Here is a 23,384-nt window from a genome sequence, read left to right on the forward strand (position 1 = left end):
CAAAAAAAACGGCTAATTGGCAGTTGAGGACCCAGAATACTATGCAATTAAAGAAGGTCGGTAATCACACCGTCCCCTCTGGATAATCAGAACAATCTACACAAGTAGCTTTCTGCCACACTTCCTGCTGGCTAAAGCCAGTGGGCTAATTGGGACGGACAAGACTTAGGATGCGTCCCAAATGGTCCCCTATTTAGTGCACTACTTTGGACCAGAACCATATGGGTGCCATTTGGGATGCATTTTCTCACCAACACCCCTCTGACATATTTCTACCCTTGAAAAGAGCCATGTACTGTATGGTAAAGTGTACCAGAGTGCACTCAGCCTGCCCACCTCTGAGCTTTACTGGCAGGACATGTTTATTCTACTCCCCGGTATGTCAGTGGTCCTTTATTCCAGTGGGATCATCAGCTGTGCTCCATGTGAGCCACTACTGTTGCAGGAGGAGCCCCCTCTCGTTTTTCTTCCCAGGTCAGGGGGTCATTTTGTGGGGACATGTGAAGCAATCTAGCCCTGGTCCCTGATTCCCATAGCAGCTGTTGTGGTTATTGGCTTGACCTCAAAAGGCCTCTGAGATCAAAGGGACAGGCCTCCCCTGGTTCTCGTCACCCCAGTGGCAGTACAGGTGTCACCTGGCCCCTACGGATGGACCAGCATGGCCCTGAACTGTCATCACAGCCTCTCTCTCTCTCTATCTATCTACTGCTCAAAAAAATAAAGGGAACACTTAAACAACACATCCTAGATCTGAATGAAATAAATAATCTTATTAAATACTTTTTTCTTTACATAGTTGAATGTGCTGACAACAAAATCACAGAAAAATAATCAATGGAAATCCAATTTAACAACCCATGGAGGTCTGGATTTGGAGTCACACTCAAAATTAAAGTGGAAAACCACACTACAGGCTGATCCAACTTTGATGTAATGTCCTTAAAACAAGTCAAAATGAGGCTCAGTAGTGTGTGTGGCCTCCACGTGCCTGTATGACCTCCCTACAACGCCTGGGCATGCTCCTGATGAGGTGGTGGATGGTCTCCTGAGGGATCTCCTCCCAGACCTGGACTAAAGCATCCGCCAACTCCTGGACAGTCTGTGGTGCAACGTGGCGTTGGTGGATGGAGCGAGACATGATGTCCCAGATGTGCTCAATTGGATTCAGGTCTGGGGAACGGGCGGGCCAGTCCATAGCATCAATGCCTTCCTCTTGCAGGAACTGCTGACACACTCCAGCCACATGAGGTCTAGCATTGTCTTGCATTAGGAGGAACCCAGGGCCAACCGCACCAGCATATGATCTCACAAGGGGTCTGAGGATCTCATCTCGGTACCTAATGGCAGTCAGGCTACCTCTGGCGAGCACATGGAGGGCTGTGCGGCCCCCCAAAGAAATGCCACCCCACACCATGACTGACCCACCGCCAAACCGGTCATGCTGAAGGATGTTGCAGGCAGCAGAACGTTCTCCACGGCGTCTCCAGACTCTGTCACGTCTGTCACGTGCTCAGTGTGAACCTGCTTTCATCTGTGAAGAGCACAGGACGCCAGTGGCGAATTTGCCAATCTTGGTGTTCTCTGGCAAATGCCAAACGTCCTGCACGGTGTTGGGCTGTAAGCACAACCCCCACCTGTGGATGTTGGGCCCTCATACCACCCTCATGGAGTCTGTTTCTGGCTGTTTGAGCAGACACATGCACATTTGTGGCCTGCTGGAGGTCATTTTGCAGGGCTCTGGCAGTGCTTCTCCTGCTCCTCCTTGCACAAAGGCGGAGGTAGCGGTCATGCTGCTGGGTTGTTGCCCTCCTACGGCCTTCTCCACGTCTCCTGATGTACTGGCCTGTCTCCTGGTAGCGCCTCCATGCTCTGGACACTACGCTGACAGACACAGCAAACCGTTCTTGCCACAGCTCGCATTGATGTGCCATCCTGGATGAGCTGCACTACCTGAGCCACTTGTGTGGGTTGTAGACTCCGTCTCATGCTACCACTAGAGTGAAAGCACCGCCAGCATTCAAAAGTGACCAAACATCAGCCAGGAAGCATAGGAACTGAGAAGTGGTCTGTGGTCACCACCTGCAGAACCACTCCTTTATTGGGGGTGTCTTGCTAATTGCCTATAATTTCCACCTGTTGTCTATTCCATTTGCACAACAGCATGTGAAATTTATTGTCAATCGGTGTTGCTTCCTAAGTGGACAGTTTGAGTTCACATAACTGTGATTGACTTGGAGTTACATTGTGTTGTTTAAGTGTTCCCTTTATTTTTTTGAGCAGTGTACATCTCAACACAACGGCCCTGTCCTAGAACACACTGTTCGTATGTGACCCCACTGTTATCATTGCTGTCGCAAATATTTATTTAACTAGGTAAGTCAGTTAAGAACAAATTCTTATTTTACAATGACTGCCTACCCCGGGAACAGCGGTGCACACACACACACACACACACACACACACACACACACACACACACACACACACACCTGGGACGGAACAAAATCACAGTACATTATATTACGTTAGTGTGCATGTGTGGAATCTGTGCTCCTGCGTTTCTATGTTGGCGTGGCTCCCCTCGAATAGAAGTACCTATGTGTAGGAGTTCAGGAGACAGTCAGCTACAAGCCTAACCTTGTGTTGTGTGCGTTTCCAGCGTGCTGTTGTGGGAAAACTGCCCCACTGTGCTCATCGCTGGTCAGCGTTCCTTTTTTAAAAAATTGAACAGAGCTCATCAAGGAAGGCACACTGGAGCTGCGGCAAAGCATCTATTTCCTCAGATGTAGGGCAGAGTACAGATTGCCACCTAGCTCACCCTGCAGCCGCATTAGAAATACACTGAGGCTTCAGGCACACAGTTATACTGTAGTGGTCAGCCACACCCTACGGACTGGGGGACAACTAAACTGGTAGTACTAACCACCCCTCTCCTCTGCCCCCCACTGGCCTAGGAGAAGAACCCTATCAGAACTAGTCTTTGATTTTTGATTGTGCATGTTAGAGCAAGCCTTGGGCTTTGACCAGAGACAGGACTGTCCCAAATGGCACCCTATTCACTGTGGGCCGTGTTCAAAAGTAGTACGCTCTGTAGGGAGAATAGGGTGGCATTTTGGATGCAGGGCCAGGTCAACATATGGCCCCCAGCCTCTTAGCAACCGCTATCCAGCCCCTCCCCCACTTCATCTGATTATTGATACTGCTGGGTCTGGTATTGCGATGGATCTGCACGCTCATACCAGCTCCACAGCACGCCAGCACATGCCCCTCTAAATCTCTCGCTCTCAGAGCCAACGAATGCCTGATCTACGCACATTAATCCACCCAATTCGGAGCCTGTTAATACCCGACCACACCCACCGCACCGTTACTCTGGCCAATCAGTAGCGGCTAAACGTCTAAGCCACGCCAGCTCAAGCCCAGGGTACTATAATGGCTGTCCTGGCTTCAGCACCTCATTCCTGCAGACAGTAACTGAATAACAAGCTCAGTGGAGATTTCATTATGGGGCGGAATGGAGCCCTTTAGTCGGATCACTGCTTCCCAAGCTATGAGAGACACACACACTACCCCCCCCCATCGCTCTCTCTTACACACAAACAAGTGCAAATACACTCTCTTTCTTTCTTACACACACACACACACACACATACACACACACACACACCCTAACTTTATAAATCTAGGCCACAGTCAAATGATATGTCTTTCGAGGATAGATCCGAAGGCAGATGATTGGCTCCTGTGTCACAGCGTATTGCCTCTCCAGCTCGGGCGTTAGTTTACGTTGGGCTAGTGTTCCCGTGCCTGGCTAACATATCCATCACAGGAGGTTGGCGCCTCCTTAATTGGGCTCGTGGTAATGGCTGGAGTGGAACGGTATCAAACGTTGCCATTCCATTTGCTCGGTTCCTGCTATTTATTAGGAGCTGTCCTCACCTCAGCAGCCTCCACTGGTATACATACAGTATATAGAACTGAGCCCAGATCAAGCTGAGAGATCAAGCCTCCATCAATTCACACAGGCGGTTCCATCAGACTCTCAAATGTGACGCATGGGAATCCCTGGGCTTTATAGAGACAACTGTCAGTCACACCTCACTGGACTCTGCTGCAGAGATTTATCCCAAGTTTAAAAAGACTGCAGAACAGGGCCAGTTTAAAGGCTGGCTGTTAGCTGTTTCTTCAAGTAGAGCTTTAGGGGCTGGGGGGGAGACCGACCTGGATCATTTCAGTTTTCCTGGGTGCTTTATTCCAGGCGCATGTACGTGCATTATCACTACATTACGAGGCTCTCCTCCCGAGGGAGTTCTCGAAGGGAGTTCGACCATCGGAGAAAGCCAAGGCAAACACGAAGCTAAAGGCTAAGCTAGTAGAGAACGGCGCTAAATCACCGCAGAGGGGTTGGATTGAAATTAATCCCCGGGCCTGAGAATACACGTTATAGCCGAGGTGATGTTACAGCTTCGGTATGTAGCCTCACACGGCACTGGCAGGAGCAGATAAGAGGCTTCATCGGCTGAATGTTAACCGCGGAGAGACGCTTTCATGGGTCGCTCGGGCCAAGCTGCGAATTTGTCCTTTCTATTCTTGTTGAAATGAAGACGTGAAATCGGACGGTTTTGGACCCCCGTGATAGTAACTGCCATAAGGTTATTATTGCCGTTATTTCATAAAAGTGTGAACGGACCTCGTATTGAACCGGGTAACTCCACAGATGGGGATACCTGGCTGTCTGTTATGCCTTGCTGGCGTCCTCTTTAGGAATTGCCCTTGGGCTATAGTAATGGGTGTGATGACCTCCATTGGTTTAATTGGAGAGAAAACAAACAGTGGCTAGGATACATAAACACTGGGGTAGATAGAGATAGATAAACACTGGGGTAGATAGAGGAGAGCTCAAGGAAACTACACACACACACACACACACACACACACACACACACACACACACACACACACACACACACACACACACATACACCAGGCATCACTCCCATCCCATGCTTTCCTATCCTCACACATCCAAAGAGATCAGCCTGTCAGTGGGGTGTAGATAGATCTGCTGTGCCTGCAGTCTTAGAGGTAGTAACTATGGCCGCTTCCCAAGTGACACCCTATTCCCTGTACAGTGCACTGCTTTTGACCAGGGCCCATAGGGTTCCCATAGGGATCTGGTCAGAAGTAGTGCATTACATAGGGAATAGTAGCGCGTTTAAACAGGGAAAAGGGTCCTATTTGGGACACATTCTATGAGTCTGTCTCTCTCTCTGTAGAAATCAGCCTGTGTTTTCTGCTTCCAGGAACAGCCATCTGATTAAAGAACGGGATCCACGCGGGTTAATCTGGAGCAGATGCGGAATCAAAGGGCTCCTCCATCGCAAATTATACTAGGAATATTACTGGTTACCATAAGTACATTTGAAACTAATACAATTATTACAGGATATCGGGAGACCTGTTGCATTATCCAGATGATGCGTTGAGCCAGTATCTTGTGGTGTTTTGTTCATCTCAAGAGAATAGTCTTCCTCACTTGCCTTGAGGATACCTAAAGCTTTTTAAGATCCTATTTGGTGCGGATGCCCGGCGTCTCTGTTCTGCCGGTGGATGGCTTTCGTTTGTTATGAGGGCTATTATTTTTCCTCTGATCCTCTCTTCTCTCTGTGTGGTACTGAGCTATAGAAAGCCCTGGATCTTGGCAGCTCTGGAGGGCTAGCCTAACTGCACGCGACAGCTGACACAACCAGGGGTTTGTGGGCCCGTCTCTCTCTCTCTCTCTCTCTCTCTCTCTCTCTCTCTCTCTCTCTCTAACGTGCCCCCCCCACCCCCCCCTTCCTGTACCTCCTGCTTCTCTGCAGGGGTGCTGTGGAACCTGTCCTCCTGTGATTCCGTCAAGATGACAATCATTCGGGATGCCTTAACTACTCTGACCAACACTGTGATCATACCTCATTCTGGATGGAGCAGCTCGACGTTTGACAATGACCACAAGCTCAAATTCCACTCGTCTCTGGTCCTGAGGAACACAAGTGGCTGTCTGAGGTAATGGACATTTTGAGCTTGATGCTACCACCCCCTTCTGGATGTTTAAAGCTACTGCAAATAGAGCATTGTCTGGTAATCTATGACTGTAGTTAGTGTGGTAAAGAAAATGTACAAACAGAATACACAGAATTAGAAGACTGTGTACTTACAGATTCAATACGGTGGCCGTTGATCCACCCACCCATAATGCAAGGAGAAGATGGGTATTATGTTATGGTTGCCCAGTCAGTGTAATCACTGTGCACCCCAGCCGTTTTGAAGGTTATTCTCTCTCTCCAGCCACCCTGCCAGGGCCCTCGTATTAAAGGCAAGGGATGCTTCCCAAATGGCTCCCTTATGGGCCCTGGTCAAAAGTAGGGAGTAGGTTCCTATTTGGGAAGCTGCTAGAAGTTTGGTGTCTAATTGGTGACGGTGTCTCTGAGGGCACTGGGCTCTCATTTCCCCCTCTCAAAAACACTCGTAATGGCTTCGCTCAGGCCAACCAGAGAGCCTAATCCATTATGGATGACGGAGCAAGTAAACCCCACAACACACGCCAGCGTCGCGCTGCGGGAACAAACACAAAACACCGTTTCATCTGCTTCCCAAATGGTACCCTGTTCCCTTTTTATAGTGCGCTACTTTTGACCAAAGGCCTTTGGGGCCTTGTTGAAAGCAGTGTACAAAATGGGTAATAGGGTGCCGTTTGGGACGCAGACGTTCCTATTTTTACGTGGCTGTTTGTGTACATTGCAGGGCCTGTCTGTCTTTTGTGTGTGATTTATTTGGGCGTTTGTATGTGCTGTAGGGGCATATGTCTGTGTCCAGAAGTCCTGAAAAGTGTGTGTTTCAAAGGAACCTGAGCTCGGCGGGGGAGGAGGCTAGAAAACAGATGCGTTCCTGCGAGGGACTGGTAGACTCTTTACTCTACGTCATCAAGGCCTGTGTCAACACCTCGGACTTCGACAGCAAGGTCTGTGCACACACACACACACACACACACACACACACACACACACACACACACACACACACGGTCACACAATGGCAGGCAGCTGTAGGGGTTAAGGACAACACCTACCCTACCGGTTTCGAATGATTTGATCGTTTCTCACTCATCTCCTTGCACAGCTCACTAACTTGATTGGGAAGGCCTTTTATCAACCCATATGTGTACAATGTTAATAGCATGCAATTACAGTTCATAGACTGCCAGCTGTTCCGGTTAATTATTTCCCCCACAAATTTTCCCTCTTTGATTTTTGTGTCCCAAATGACACCCTGTTCCCTATGCGTCCTGGTCAAAAGTAGTGCACTATAGTAAAGGGAATAGGGTGCCATTTGGGATGCACACTGTGCATTTATTACCACAGTGATCTACTGAACAAATACCACTATATGCGCATCAAACAGTAAAGAATTAAACCCATTTGTCAGAGCTTTCTAAGTGGAGACACTTTAATCTGTTATCACAGTGTGGGTCTCATACCTAATTCATTTACACTGCTACAGATAACACCAGGCCTGCACATGTCCTCTCTCTTACACTCTCTCACGCACGCACACGCACACCCACACACGAGAGGCTGGCCTAGCTTATTGATCACTATTTCACTGGAACAAACCTCTTATGATGTATAGTGTGCTGATTGAGATCTCTCCCCTTTCTCTCTCTCTGTTGCTCTCTTTCTCGCTGTCGCTATTGTCTCACTCTCACGCTATCTTTGTTCTCTCACCCTCTCTCTCTCTCTTCTCTCTCGCTCTCTGTCTTTATCGCTATTCTTTCTCGCTCACTCACTCGCTCTCACTCTCTCTTCTCTTCTCTCTCTGTCTCTATCGCTCTTCTCTCTCTCTATTCTCACTCTCTCTCGCTCCCTGTCTATCTCTATTCCCTCGCTCTCTCTCACTCTCTCTATCACTCTCACCCTGTCTCTATCTCTATTCTCTCTCTATCTCTCTCTCTCTCTCTCTCTCTCTCTCTATTCTTTCTCTATCACTCTCACCCTGTCTCTATCTCTATTCTCTCTCTCTCTCTCTCTATTCTTTCTCTATCACTCTCACCCTGTCTCTATCTCTATTCTCTCTCTCTCTCTCTCTCTCTCTATTCTCTCTCTATCACTCTCACCCTGTCTCTCTCTCTATTCTCTCTCTATCACTCTCACCCTGTCTCTCTCTCTTCTCTCTCTATCACTCTCACCCTGTCTCTCTCTCTATTCTCTCTCTATCACTCTCACCCTGTCTCTCTCTATTCTCTCTCTATCACTCTCACCCTGTCTCTCTCTCTATTCTCTCTCTCTATTCTCTCTATCACTCTCACCCTGTCTCTATCTCTATTCTCTCTCTCTATTCTCTCTCTATCACTCTCACCCTGTCTCTCTCTCTATTCTCTATCACTCTCACCCTGTCTCTCTCTCTATTCTCTCTATCACTCTCACCCTGTCTCTCTCTCTATTCTCTCTCTATCACTCTCACCCTGTCTCTATCTCTATTCTCTCTCACTGTCTGTTCTCTCTCTGTCTCTATCTCTATTCCCTCCCTGTCTCTCTCTCTATTCTCTCTCTCTATCACGCTCACCCTGTCTCTATCTCTATTCTCTCTCACCCTCTCTGTTCCGTCTCTGTTCTCTCTCTCTCTCACCCTCTCTGTCTCTATCTCTATTCTCTCTCACCCTCTCTGTTCCGTCTCTGTTCTCTCTCTGTCTCTCACCCTCTCACCCTCTCTATTCTCTCTGTCTCTATCTCTATTCTCTCTCACCCTCTCTATTCTCTCTGTCTCTATCTCTATTCTCTCTGTCTCTATCTCTATTCTCTCTGTCTCTATCTCTATTCTCTCTCACCCTCTCTGTTCCGTCTCTGTTCTCTCTCTGTCTCTCACCCTCTCACCCTCTCTATTCTCTCTGTCTCTATCTCTATTCTCTCTCACCCTCTCTGTTCCGTCTCTGTTCTCTCTGTCTCTCACCCTCTCACCCTCTCTATTCTCTCTGTCTCTATCTCTATTCTCTCTCACCCTCTCTGTTCTCTCTCTCTATCTCTATTCTCTGTCTCTCTCTGTCTCTCACTCGGTCTCTATCTATAGTCTCTCTCTCTCTTACTCGGTCTATTGTCTCTCTATCTCCATTCTTTCTCTCTCTCTCTCGCTCTCTAGCTCTATTCTCACTCGGTCTCTATTCTCTCTCTCCTCTCACTCTCTATCTTTATTCTCTCACTCTCTCTTCTCTCTCTCACTCTGTCTATTCTCTCACTCTATTCTCACTCTCTCTATTCTCTCTTTCACTCTCTGGTCTCTCTCACTTGGTCTCTATTCTCTCGCTCTCTATTCTCTCGCTCTCTATTCTCTCGCTCTCTATTCTCTCGCTCTCTATTCTCTCTCTCACTATCTCTTTTCTCTCTCTCTTTTCTCTCACTCTCACGCTGTCTTTCTCTATTCTCTCTCAAATTCGAAAAGGCTTTATTGGCATGGAAAGTGTTACTGCACATATTGCCTAAGCAATCGTATAGAAACATATTAAATCAATGAAATAAATCAGATAACATTCAATGATTAACAGGACTCCCCGCCTCTCCTCTCTCTCTCTCTAGATTGTGGAGAACTGTATTTGCACTCTGAGGAACCTGTCGTATCGCCTGGAGCTGGAGATGCCCCCGTCAAGGTTTCAGGGAGCCCAGGAGCTGGACGGTCTACTGGGCAGTGAGTCTCCCAGTAAGGACGAGGAATCCAGCTGCTGGGGCCGGAAGAAGAAGAAGAAGAAGAAGGGCTCCCAGGAAGACCAGGTCAGCTTGGGCAATAAGAACGCCGGTTAAGTCTCAAACGACACCCTATGTAGTGCACCTTCTTTTGACCGGCGCCCATAGGGCTCTGGTCAAAAGTAGTGCACTATATAGGGAATAGGGTGCCATTTCCATCTGTGTGGTGGAAATATCACTTCCTAGGCCTCCGAAGTGAATGTTCACTCCAGGCGAGCTCAAGAATGACAACTCATCACTGAGTGGTGGAAATGTCACGTGACTTTCCAGGATTTAATGTGAATGTTCACTCCAAATGTTTGTCCAACGTGTAAATATATATTCTTTTAAATCAAAGCTAGTCTAGTAGCGAGATGAGTCTACGTTCCACGCCATCTGTTGTGTCTAACATGACGGAATCAGACGGAGTCCGCCTGTCTTTCAGAAACATTTGGGATTAAGTGCTTGTATCGCTGGATCTACACAACAGATGGCGTGGGACGTGGACTCATTAGACCACTCCTGAGAAACTGAAACATCTGACCGACGTTGATTTTGGAGTGAACTATCCCTTTAACTCTTCTCGGAGCCCATAGTCACAAAACGTCTCAGAGCAGGAGTGCTGATCTAGGATCAGGTATAATATTTTTTATTCTGATCTTAAAAAAAGGCTCAACTGATCCGAGATCAGCACTCCAACAGCACTCCGACATTGCATTAGAACCTCTAGGCGTGATCATGCGTTTTGTAATGTGTTCTCAGTGGGACGGAGTGGGCCCCATCCCCGGCTTCTCCAAGTCCCCCAAGGGGGCGGAGATGTTGTGGCACCCAGCTGTGGTGAAGCCCTACCTGACCATGCTGGCCGAGAGCTCCAACCCTGCCACCCTGGAGGGCTCAGCGGGCTCCTTACAGAACCTGTCTGCTGGGAACTGGAAGGTATATAGTACACACATTGCGTCCCGAATGGCACCCTATTCCCTGTATAGTGCACTATATGGGGACTAGGGGGCCGTTTTGGGACACAGGCAACACAGCACCCAGGAGAGGATATGACAGGAACACTGCTCTATTGAAGGTTCTTTTCCCCCTGTTTAACAGGAAGGGTTTCTTAGATGTGTGAAGGCAACCATTTTTAAATGGGAACTCTGCTCCATAAGCAAGCCAGTAAAACTAATGTCAATTGTCGTTTATCGGTGAAGTCCAATGTATGTTTTTAAGTCTTCTATGTACTGTGTGCTAATTGCCGCAGAACACATTGAAGTGTACACTTTTTGGGTCGAGTTGCATTGGCGAGTTTTTAAACGTCCTCTCTCTCTGTCTTCTCTGTTTGTACTAGTTTGCGGCGTACATCCGTGCGGCGGTGCGTAAGGAGAAGGGTCTGCCCATCCTGGTGGAGCTGCTGAGGATGGACAACGACAGGGTGGTCTGCTCTGTGGCCACCGCCCTGAGGAACATGGCCCTGGACGTCAGGAACAAGGAGCTCATAGGTGAGGAGCGAACACAGGCTCTGTGAAGGGATGACCCGGGCCACGTTCCAGGCTGACTGCATTGCAGACGGCTGCCAGGTCTCACAACACATGGATAGGTGTTGATCGTATCGGCTCACCACACGTCTTATAATATAACAATTTGATCCCGACTGTGCAGTCGATGACGTGGCGCACAACCATTGGTTGATCCAATGCATCTGCAATGTAGTAGGGGGGATCGAAATGCACATGTGCTATACAAGCACAGAGCAAATAAATGAAGACCAACACTATATACTGGTTTACCTACATGTGCTATGAAGCATTAGAGTATGAAAAAGGCAAGGGATGATGGGAAATTAGAGGTTCAAAATGAAGTAGAACCAGAAGAGTTGCGAGCGCTTGCTTACTAATCTAGCTGCCCAGATCGCCGCACTTAAATTGCATCCCCAAATTCCTTCTTGTTTTTTGTGAAATCACCCCTTTTCAGGGAAACAGGTTGTTATGGGCTAGCTGCTATGGAAATAATGAGTTGAGAGAACAAGGGTTTGTAGGATCTGTAGGTGTAGACCCTTGGGGGGCTACTAGCACTATGGAAAGGCACATGGTAGGCTGTGGAAGTACAACTCAAGCCGAACTCATGTAGCATCCGCAATGTAAAAAGTACACTGTGTACTCAAGGCCCGCCGGCCCTAGAGAAAGGAATCTGCCATACAAATACATTACGTAGGACACACATCCAATGAATGTCTCTTGGTTTCCGTTGGTCTGTTTCTCTCTCTGTGGCGTTTTAGTTGAAGGTGTCGCTAGATCATTTATTTGCAGCAAAAAAATATCAAATAGAACATAATGTATGTGAAGGTGAGGGTGACAACTAGAATTAGCTTATAAAGAAACCTTGCCATAATCTAGATGGTCAATTTATAAGTACAGTACATAAGCAGTACTTTATCCCTCTCTCCTTCCTGCCTTCTCTACCTCCTTCCCTCTCTCTTTCCTCCCTCCTTTCCTCCCTCCCAGGGAAGTACGCGATGAGGGACCTGGTGAACCGTCTCCCTGGGGGCGACACCACCCTGCTCTCTGACGAGACGGTGGCGGCCATCTGCTGCACCCTGCACGAGGTCACCAGCAAGAACATGGAGAACGCCAAGGCACTGGCCGACACGGGCGGCATCGAGAAGCTGTTCAACATCACCAAGGGCAGGGGAGAGAGGTGAGAGAGAGGGGGTGGGAGGCTGCATTACACCCTAAATGGCACCGGATTGTCTTTATATTGCATTACTTTCGATCAGAGCATTATTGGAAGGGGGAAAAAACATACAAGGAACAGAGGGTCTGGTCAAACGTAGTGCATGATACTCTATACGGAGTAGGGTGTCATTTGGGATGCACATGGAGAGTCTAAGAAGAGACATGCACACCTCAGAATGATCTAAGGCGAGATTCTCGAGGACAGTTGAGAGTAGACACATGTTTCTACCACAGAAACATGCAATATGTCATGTATTTGCCACCGATTCCTAAGAGGCCGTGGTCCTAAATTCTCAGTGGTAATGTGTAGTGACGAGTGTCTCTCTGTCCCTAAAAGGTACTCCATGAAGGTGGTGAAAGCTGCCGCTCAGGTCCTCAACACACTCTGGCAGTACAGAGACCTGAGAACTATCTATAAGAAGGTAAGAGAAGGACCAGGGTTGGGATGAGGAGGCCACCAACAGTAGGGCTCCTTCCTGCCAAAGTGTGGGGCGAGGTCGTGGGGGGGAGAGGGGCTGTGTGGAGAGGTACTCTAGAGGGATTTGTCTTCGGGGGGGGGGGCAGAGAACAAGGGTTTGTAGGATCTGTAGGTGTAGACCCTTGGGGGTCTACTAGCACTATGGAAAGGCACATGGTAGGCTGTGGAAGTACAACTCAAGCTGAACTCATGTAGCATCCGCAATGTAAAAATAGCCATCACCAACCGGCCTCCACCCAGTACCCAGCCCTGAACTTAGTCACTGTCACTATCCAGCTACCACCTGGTTACTGAACCCTGCACCTTAGAGGATGCTGCCCTATGTACAGTTGAAGTCGGAAGTTTACATACACCTTAGCCAAATACATTTAAACTCAGTTTTTCACAATTCCTGACATTTAATCCTAGTATAAATTCCCTGTCTTAGTTCACTTAGGATCACCACTTTATTTTAAGAATGTGAAGTGTCAGAATAATAGTAGAGAGAATTATTTATTTCAGCTTTTATTTCTTTCATCACATTCTCAGTGGGTCAGAAGTTTACATACTCAATTAGTATTTGGTAGCATTGCCTTTAAATTGTTTAACTTGGGTCAAACATTTCGGGTAGCCTTCCACAAGCTTCCCACAGTAAGTTGGGTGACGCTTTTTCAGTTCTGCCCTCAAATTTTCTATAGGATTGAGGTCAGGGCTATGTGATGAACACTCCAATACCTTGACTAACATCTTTGGAAGAATGTTGGAGTCATTGTCCATTTGGAAGACCAATTTGCGACCAACCTTTAACTTCCTGACTGATGTCTTGAGATGTTGCTTCAATATATCCACATAATTTTCCTGCCTCATGATGCCATCTATTTTGTGAAGTGCACCAGTCCCTCCTGCAGCAAAGCACCCCCACAACATGATGCTGCCAGCCCCGTGTTTCAAGGTTGGGATGGTGTTATTCGGCTTGCAAGCCCCCCCCTTTTCCTCCAAACATAACGATGGTCATTATGGCCTAACAGTTCTAGTTTTGTTTCATCAGACCAGAGGACGTTTCTCCAAAAAGTACAATCTTTGTCCCCATGTGCAGTTGCAAACCGTAATCTGTCTTTTTTATGGCGGTTTTGGAGCAGTGGCTTCTTCCTTGCTGAGTGGCCTTTTCTGGTTATGTCGATATAGGACTTGTTTTACTGTGGATATTGATACTTTTGTACCTGTTTCCTCCAGCATCTTCACATGGTCCTTTGCTGTTGTTTTGGGATTGATTTGCATTTTCGCACCAAAGCACGTCCATCTCTAGGAGACAGAACGTGTCTCCTTCCTGAGCGGTATGACGGCTGCTTGGTCCCATGGTGTTTATACTTGCGTACTATTGTTTGTACAGGTGAACGTGGTACCTTCAGGCGTTTGGAAATTGCTCCCAAGGATGAACCAGACTCGTGGGGGTCTCAAACATTTTTTTCTGAGGTCTTGGCTGATTTCTTTTGATTTTCCCATGATGTCAAGCAAAGAGGCACTGAGTTTGAAAGTAGGCCTTGAAATACACCCACATCCAATTGATTCAAATGATGTCAATTAGCCTATCAGAAACTTCTAAAGCCATGACATCATTTTCTGGAATTTTCCAAGCTGTTTAAAGGCACAGTCAACTTGGTGTATGTAAACTTCTTACCCACTGGAATTGTGATACAGTGAATTATAAGTGAAATAATCTGGCTGTAAACAATTGTTGGAACAATTACTTGTGTCATGCACACAGATGTCCTAACCGACTTGCCAAAACTACAGTTTGTTAACAAGAAATTTGTGGAGTGGTTGAAAAATGAGTTTTAATGACTCCAACCTAAGTGTATGTAAACTTCCGACTTCAACTGTACATAGACATGGATCACTGGTCACTTTAATAATGTTTACATTACATTTCATATGTATAATACTGTATTCTAGTCAATGCCATCCTATTCAACTATTGCTGTACATATACTATTCTATCCTACGTATTCTACAGAAATACTACATATTCTATTCACATACTGTACAGTATACAGTGCATTCGGGAAGTTTTCAGACCCGTACACTTTTTCCACATTTTGTTACGTTACCGCCTTATTCTAAAATTGATTACATTAACATTTTTTCTCATTAATCTACGCACAATATCCCATAATGTTTTTTGTTGTTGAAAAATTTACATTTTAAATTAATATTCAGACCCTTTACTCAGTACTTTGTTGAAGCACCTTTGGCAGCGATTACAGCCTCGAATATTCTTGGCTATGACGCTACAAGCTTGGCACACCTGTATTTGGAGAGTTTCTCCCATTCTTCTCTGCAGATCCTCTCAAGCTCTGTCAGGTTGGATGGGGAGTGTCGCTGCACAGCTATTTTCAGGTCTTTCCAGAGATGTTCAATTGGGTTTAAGTCCGGGCTCTGGCTGGGCCACTCAAGGACATTCAGAGACTCCTGCGTTGTCTTGGCTGTGTGCTTAGGGTCGTTGTCCTGTTGGAAGCTGAACCTTCACCCCAGTCTGAGGTCCTGAGCACTATGGAGCAGGTTTTCATCAAGGGATCTCGCTGTACTGCTCTGTTCATCTTTCACTCGATCCTGACTAGTCTCCCTGTCCGTACCTCTGGAAAACATCCCCACAGAATGTTGCTGCCACCACAATGCTTCAAGTAGGGATGGTGCCAGGTTTCCTCCAGTTGGCATTCAGGCAAAAGAGCTCAATCTTGGTTTCATCAGACCAGAGAATCTTGTTTCTCATGGTCTGAGAGTCCTTTAGGTGCTTTTTGGCAAACTCCAAGTGGGCTGTCAGGTGCCTTTTACTGAGAAGTGGCTTCCGTCTGGCTACTCTACCATATAGGCCTGATTGGTGGAGTGCTGCAGAGATGTTTGTCCTTCTGGAAGGTTCTCCCATCTCCACAGAGGAACTCTGGAGCTCTCTCAGAGTGACTATCGGGTTCTTGGTCACCTCCCTGAACCCGATAGCTAAGTTTGGCCAGCTCTAGGAAGAGTCTTGGTGGTTCCAAACTTTTTCCATTTAAGAATGATGGAGGCCAATATGTTCTTGGGCGCATTCAATGCTGCAGAAAAGTTTTGGTACCCTTCCCCAGATCTGTGCCTCGTCATAATCCTGTTTCTGAGCTCTACGGACAATTCCTTCAACCTCATGGCTTGGTTTTTGCTTTGACATGCATTGTCAACTTTGGGACTTTATGTAGACAGGTGTGTGCCTTTCCAAATAATGTCCAATTAATTGAGTTTACCAAAGGTGGACTCCAATCGCTCAAGTTGTAGAAACATCTCAAGGATGATCAATGGAAACAGGATGCTCTTGAGCTTAATTTCAAGTCTCATAGCAAAGAGTCTGAATACTTATGTAATTAAGGTATTTCTGTTTTTGCTTTGTCATTATGGGGTATTGTGTGTAGATTGCGGGGGAAAAATATAATTTAATCCATTTTAGAATAATGCTGTAATATAACAAAATCTGGAATAAGTGAAGGGGTCTGAATACTTTTCGAATACACTGTGTGTGTGTGTGTGTGTGTGTGTGTGTGTGTGTGTGTGTGTGTGTGTGTGTGTGTGTGTTTATATATACAGACCCCTTGACTTTTATATAAATAAATAAATAAATACATAAATACATAAATAAACAATCCGGACTCTGACATTGCTCGTCTTAATATTTCTTGATTCCATTCTTTTACTTTTAGATGTGTGAATTGTTAGATATTATTGCACTGTTGGAGCTAGGAACACAAGCATTTCGCTACACCCACAATAACATCTGCTAAATATGTGTATGCAACCATTACATTTCTATTACTGGTGAAAGAAATATGGTGGAAACTTCAATTATCCCAATGCTTTTAAGTTTGTGGGATGTAGTGAAGGATTGTACACTTCAGGAGAAAGGAAATATGATTGTGACGCACCCCAGGTCTCTGAGGCTCATACTAACACCGTTTCTTTTCTCTGCTGGTCTTCAGGACGGATGGAACCAACACCACTTCATCACGCCCGTGTCTACTCTAGAGCGCGACAGATTCAAGTCTCAGCCCACCCTCCCTACCAGCACCATACAGATGTCACCGGTCAACCAGTCAGGTCAGCCTAGCTACATAGACGATCATTCACCTAGGCTACGTCCCAAATGGCAATCTATTCCCTAGGGGGCCTAGTGCACTACTTTTGACCAGGGCCCACAGGGCTCTTTTCAAAAGTATTGCACTAGATAGGGAATGAGGAGCCGTTGGGGACGTAGCCCTAGATAAGGACACATGCGTTTCAATTCAACGTTTTGTTGTTTTGACCTCCATGTTGTGTTCTCCACAGCTGGCAGTGCAACCTCCTCTCCTGCAATGCTGGGAATCAAAGAACACCGTTCTGATTATCACAGGGCACAGTCAACTATGCAATTTTATAAAAACCAAGGGGACAACAATGTACATAAATACCAATATACAGGTAAACAATGAGCATAGAGAATTATCATACAAAAATCGTCCATAAAAACACAGCATATCGGTTGAGACTTTGAAATTTGATTGAAAACTTATCAGCCATGTGCACCAGACCGTGATCCAAGTATCCCCTAGGGCCTTTCTGCCTCTATGTAGGGCGTAATCCATCTCACCACTCCCAGGAATCCCATTCCATGCCCCCTCTCCCCTAGCACTTCCCTAGATCTCCCCTAGCTCCCCGCTAGCTATCCCCTACATCCACCCCTACCTCCCTGTTTCTTATCATCCTTATTGGGAGCTGGAGGCTCTTAGACGATCGGTAGTTCAAAAGAGCACTTGAGCCTCTTTGTTGCGTTTAAGTGGGTCTGCTGAGCAATATAGTGGCTGGTCCGCCCGCATTGTGAGCAACTCGGCTCAGCAGCCACTACAAAGCGGCCATTGTTAGTTGCCCTGAGGAAGAGTGGAGCTACTTCCCAAATGGCACCCTATTCCCTATATAGTGCACTTCTTTTGACCAGAGCCCTGGTCTAAAGTAGTGCACTATATAGGGAATAGGGTGCCATTTGGGAAGATACCCTACTCTTCCGCAGGGCAACTAACAATGGCCGCTGCCAGGTGGAGAGCCCTCAATGGGGTGCTGAGACGGCAGAGTAAACGGAGCTGGGGAAGCTGCAGCCTCCCTGCCTAACCTTCTGCCTGGCTACCCAGCAACACTCCCTGGAGTAATATTGTACGGTAACACCGTTTTATGTTCATGGCAATTTTAAGTTATACCGTTATCTTGTTAATTTCTCTTCCAGGGTCTGGAAAACCGTCACCATATTATATCGGGTCCTACTCCTCGCCGACAAGAGAGGACCCCAGAAGAGCACAGGTAAAATCAATACAGACTCTAAATCAATCCCTTCTGGTCGAACATCTCCATCTTTCCCTGCGCTATCAACTTGGCCGGTGCAGGCGGCTGGTTCGCTCCGCTACGCTAATGGAAGGAGACTGACACGTATTACAGTGTGGGTGAATGAGAGAGTTGGGAGACGTCCAACACATCAGTCATTGTGTGAGCGAGAGTGAATGTGACTGCTGTAATAGGGATGGGCTGGACGGCAGTGGGTGCGTCTCAGGCACCTGTCACAGTGTGGACACGTCCCTGTGTGCCCACCTCTCCTCCCTCCTCTGACTAGACAGGAAATAGACAGTCAGGATATTACACCCAAAGGGGGCTAGTGAAGGAAGGACGTCTCATAACATTTTACATTTACATTTTAGTCATTTAGCAGACGCTCTTATCCAGAGCGACTTACAATAGTGAATGCATACATTTCATACAGGTCCCCCGTGGGAATCGAACCCACAACCCTGGCGTTGCAAACACCATGCTCTACCAACTGAGCCACACTGGACCATAACAATGGCTGTGATGGCGTTAATGGTTTCAAACGCACGGAAACCGTTTCTTTGATGTTTGATAACATTCCATTTCATTATTTTCAAGCCATTACTTGGAGCCTCTGATTTTAAAGAGCCACCAGCCACAACTCATTACAACCAGCTTTGGTCAGCCATACAGCCACAGAATGTACATTTTGATACACAAAATTGTAATAAGTTTGAATCAACAAAATATTTCTCATCCTTTTCTCCCATCAGACAGTTGAAAGTAGATATTTTCCTGTATTTGACATAGAGCGATCTGATTGTGTTGCTTCTCTTGTCTCCACAGCAGCAGATGTACTACACTGAGGAGCCGAGCAGGCGGAACTACGACACCTACAGAATGTACCTGCAGTCTCCACACGGCTACGATGACCCCTACGTGGAGGAAGTGGTCAGCTTCCCCCCCACGGCAGACTACAGCTCTAAGTCGCACGGTCACGGACTCAAATCCCCCACGAACTACGTGGACTTTTACTCTACCACCCGGAGGCCTTCCTACAGGGCGGATCAGTACCCGGGTTCGCCAGATTCCTGGGTATAGGGACTCCCATCTTGGAAACCCCGACAGATGAACTCTTCCATGAACTTTTACTTGTGTGTTTGTTTTTGAAAATGTGGATCTGAATGTGGAGATCGACGCGATGGCAGATGGAGAAATGGAATGTTAACCAAAGAAAGAAGGAAACCAAGAAATGTGTTTTTTTTGTTCGTTTCTTTAAGAAGAGCAGTGGGTGTGTTCAGGGCGGGCGGCACTGGACATTATCGTGAGTGGTGTCCTGCTCTGTCTAGACGTTAGTTTTTCTTTTGGAAACCTGTAGCTGTGGCAGCATGGTGAAGGTGTGGGTTATGTGACGAAAGGTTTGCGGTAAAGAGTCAAAAGGGGGGAATGTGTATGTTCGTAGGCAAAAATGGATCATGAACTCATATCTGTAAAAAAAATATATTATAGTAACCTAAAGATGTTAGTTTGTACAGAGGGATCAAATTGTATTTGTTCTTAATGTTGAGATTGTGTATGCCATGGAGTCTTGTACATTTCCTTCATTTTATTGTAAATACAGAAAAAATGCCACCTGGTTTACATTCATCAGCACTGGTAAAGAGGTGTGCCATGTCAAATCTATATTATAGATCTATAAATATATGAAGAAGTAAAGAGAGGGAAAAGATGGCATCATAACACAAACATGCAACGATAATAAAAGTTCACTTTTGTTTTTTAAATGAATTGTGTAATTGCAGACATTTTTGAAAGATATTCTCTTTATTTTTCCATTCTCTGTCCTGGATCTTTCATCGATAATTCGCTGACATTTTCTGTGCACAACAACCAACAGAAATAAATGTGAACATTTGGTCCATGAAGAGCTCTACAACTCCTCCCTATTCTTCCTCATCCTCTCCTCTTTGCATACATCCAATTATTTCAGTAGAAAAAGACAATAATAAAATGGCCCCCTATTCTTTACATAGTGCACTACATTTGACCAGAGACCTATGGGCCTTTGTCAAAAGTAGTCCACCATATAAAGTATAGTGTGTAATTTGGGACATTGTCAACATGATAGAATGACCAGACACTCACGCATTTGTGTGCATGGTGCTCATTTGAGGATGTTCATGATCTAATCCTATTGCTTCTCTACCAATTCTGTCATTTATTCAACACCATTGCCTAGTTCAAAAACAACCTCCAGCCATGCCCCTTTTGTTTTCAGATCTGAATATAAGCAGAATAGATGTAAGCAATATGGTGATGGTAGTGTGAATTTGCACATTACTATCTGACTTTTTAAAGATCTGTACAGTATGAAGGACCAAGAGTACAGGGAGGGGCTGTAGATATTTTCATAAACTAACTCATCTCTCATTTATCTTAGTGATAAATGCGTGATATTTACGTAATAAAATGTTTAAAACATTTTTGATAATAAAACTAACTTGATGTCCTGAAAAAAAAAAACGATGCCGCAACTATCGGTCTTTTTGTCACTTCTAACAACTTTCAAAGTGTTTCTGGAAAGGTCTTTAGTCTGTTTATGAAATAAGACGAAGAAATGCGCCGATCTATAGACTGAATGGATAAAACATGCAAGCTGTTGAAACTGTTCACTCCATATTTCTGGTTCACTCATGTGGAATAAATTAGTCTGCTGCAGCCTCATGCTGCTGCTGCTCGCTTCCTGCGTAAACTAAGTCATTTTCCTTTCAGCAGTATAAAGTGGGCGTTGTGGTACTTTGTGTTCCGTTATTGTTGTTCAGAAGTCGAGAATGGTGCAACTATCTAAATCTGGAGTGAGAGAGAGTCCTCAATTGAAGGCTGGCCATCCTCCGGCAGGTATGGTGGTGATTTATTCATATTAATTCGTCATTTGCATCAAGTTGTGCATATTTTCTTTTGTCCAAAAATGTGTTCGATGTAATGTCTTGTTTACTTTTTCGAGGCGGTAAGTGTGGTTACATTCAGTGCAATTTACAATATAGGCCTGATCTTGTTGTCGCATGCGAACATTGTTGCAATCTTGTAAAAACATTGGTAGGCGACAATGTTGGAACGCACGCTCGAACCTCAAGTGCGTAGGTTGCAAACGAATTAAAACTAAAGTAGTTCTAAATGCCCCTATCACTGCTACTATGATCTTTTTTTCGTTACGATGCGTGATGAAAATTGAATCGGTGCATAGCTTATTGTGCAGACATGGTACATTCTGTGCTCTAAACTGCACCCAAGGGACAGGCCAACACTGTTCATATAGTTAAGTGAATATCCCCTGCAGATTTTTGCTTATGTATGGGGATTTAGAGTCCAAATAGTCCCACTCAAACTATTATTAAAATGCTAATTAACGGGATGTTTGCATTTCCATATCTTTGGTTTTGGACCTGGCCTACGATAAGCCTTATTGCATACTGTTCTGGTGTGACATGCAGATGTCCCAGAAAATAAATTCTGGGGCCATAGGTGTCTCTGAGTAGGAGGGATTTTTGGATCAGTTTTGCCCTGCTTGATACCGGCCCCTCAAAGAGATTCTTTGCACAGTACAAATGTAATTATTTTTGAGCTGCACGTTGTTTGGGGGTATTCTAGAACATCAAAGCGCTTTTTGCTTTGGCAGGATGTGGGTAAAGTAGACTCTTTTGATTAAACCTGCCTATAGCAAGTCAGAGGAAAAGAAACAACAATGCTGAACTCTCTTCTAACTGCCAACTTTCTTCCAACACTGACACTCCCAAATTCTCATTGTATAATGGCAACATTCCAAGACATTATAACCTGAAGATGTTTGGGTTTTTTTCTTTCAGTAACTCTGAATAGTTTTAACTCCTTCATGACCAAGTTCAGGAAGTTGTGTAACTTTCCAAATGGCATTAAATTCTGGATTTACAAAGAATGAGTATGTAATGAATTTATTTTAAACGGTTCCACTCTGGCACCACAGTGAAGGCTGGGGGGAAACGAGTGGCCAAGAAAAGCTGTGAGGAGAGTCACGCAACCCACCATGTGAACCCAGAGAGAGAACACAAAGTTCCCAAACCCAGGTACAGTTCAGGTAGCCCCTCCCTGTTTTAGTCTTTTATTCTATTTGGTGCCAAATGACGACAACCCAATACTCCCAAATACAGGGTCTCGTCATTTACAGAGCTCGGATTGTGTTCAAATGTTGATGTTTTTACATTGAGAATGCGTCAGGAAAACCCTTAACTGCAATGTTGTTTGTCGTTAAACATGTAATACTGTTCTAGATCTGCAGCCACCTCCAGCAGAATGCAGCAAATCAGTGTCTTGATGTCAGGAACGCTTGACAAGGTAAGGATATCTGACTTAAAATGATGGCTGCATCAGTCCCACAAGGGTTGGCCAAAAAGCAGGTTTGGGGGGGTCGTCATCATTCGTAATGATCATGCAAGTCTCAACACTTTACTTCTTCAGATTGGCATAGTAAAATGGTCTCCTCCGAATTGCTTGGTAAGCCATGATTTTACAAGATGTCCTCATTGTTTCAGTTGGGACATGACTTCCCAGAGACCCCAGTAAGTGTGAAACACAGCAGACTCAGACCTGCTATGGAGAAGGCACACTCGCCAGCTTTCAAGTCCAGCTTCTGCATCCAGCAACCGAAAAAGTTCTGAAGCAACGTGTTGAAGTTGCCTGAGAGGAAACGTGCAGTCGCCTGTGAAAGACCAACAGGAAGTGTTAGTTATATGCATGAGGGGACCGACATGAGACATCAGAAAATACTTTAATGTTTAACTTTCTTGATTTAATGTAGAATCAATTCAGCTTTGAATTAGTTGCAATTTGTGACTTTGCTACTTTTAGGTGAGAAAGTGGAGCTTTGCAGGGATATGGTGGGTTTTCAGCTTACTCCAAATCAGCACTTACTGTGCCTTTTTTATAAATGTATGAATGAGACGTCCTGTGAACTAAAGGCACACATGGTGGGAATTTTTAAAATAGTATGTTGCATAAGTGGGTATAAGCTGGATGACTGACTTTTGTCATGGAATGTTTTCATAGTGAAAAGCTTGAATTAAAAAAAAACTGCATGGC

General features: G+C 45.7%; 2 protein-coding genes across 11 annotated transcripts in view; both read left to right on the top strand.

Annotated features, from left to right (window-relative positions):
• LOC106586174 (plakophilin-4) overlaps positions 1 to 20,197 on the top strand; it is a 132,651-nt gene extending 112,454 nt beyond the window's left edge. For 6 of the 10 annotated variants that reach the window (XM_014173115.2, XM_014173118.2, XM_014173117.2 and 3 more), the window contains 11 exons: positions 5,862 to 6,045; positions 6,883 to 7,000; positions 9,606 to 9,797; positions 10,512 to 10,685; positions 11,086 to 11,236; positions 12,239 to 12,431; positions 12,807 to 12,891; positions 16,925 to 17,042; positions 17,271 to 17,402; positions 18,199 to 18,272; positions 19,119 to 20,197. In XM_014173115.2, coding sequence (XP_014028590.1) covers positions 5,862 to 6,045; positions 6,883 to 7,000; positions 9,606 to 9,797; positions 10,512 to 10,685; positions 11,086 to 11,236; positions 12,239 to 12,431; positions 12,807 to 12,891; positions 16,925 to 17,042; positions 17,271 to 17,402; positions 18,199 to 18,272; positions 19,119 to 19,373 — 1,676 coding nt within the window. In that variant the 3' untranslated portion in view covers positions 19,374 to 20,197. The remainder of the gene's footprint in view (positions 1 to 5,861; positions 6,046 to 6,882; positions 7,001 to 9,605; positions 9,798 to 10,511; positions 10,686 to 11,085; positions 11,237 to 12,238; positions 12,432 to 12,806; positions 12,892 to 16,924; positions 17,043 to 17,270; positions 17,403 to 18,198; positions 18,273 to 19,118) is intronic. The other 4 variants (XM_014173120.2, XM_014173122.2, XM_014173116.2 and 1 more) reach the window with 3 other exon arrangements.
• A 763-nt stretch (positions 20,198 to 20,960) lies between these two features.
• On the top strand, positions 20,961 to 23,384 carry dal1b (Death-associated protein-like 1-B). Its single transcript, NM_001141334.2, is given in 4 exon segments — positions 20,961 to 21,170; positions 22,273 to 22,372; positions 22,577 to 22,640; positions 22,838 to 23,384. Coding segments are annotated over 4 exon segments (357 nt in total). The 5' UTR covers positions 20,961 to 21,103; the 3' UTR covers positions 22,964 to 23,384.

This window comes from Salmo salar, chromosome ssa25, assembly GCF_905237065.1.
Source record: "Salmo salar chromosome ssa25, Ssal_v3.1, whole genome shotgun sequence".
NCBI lineage: Eukaryota > Metazoa > Chordata > Actinopteri > Salmoniformes > Salmonidae > Salmo > Salmo salar.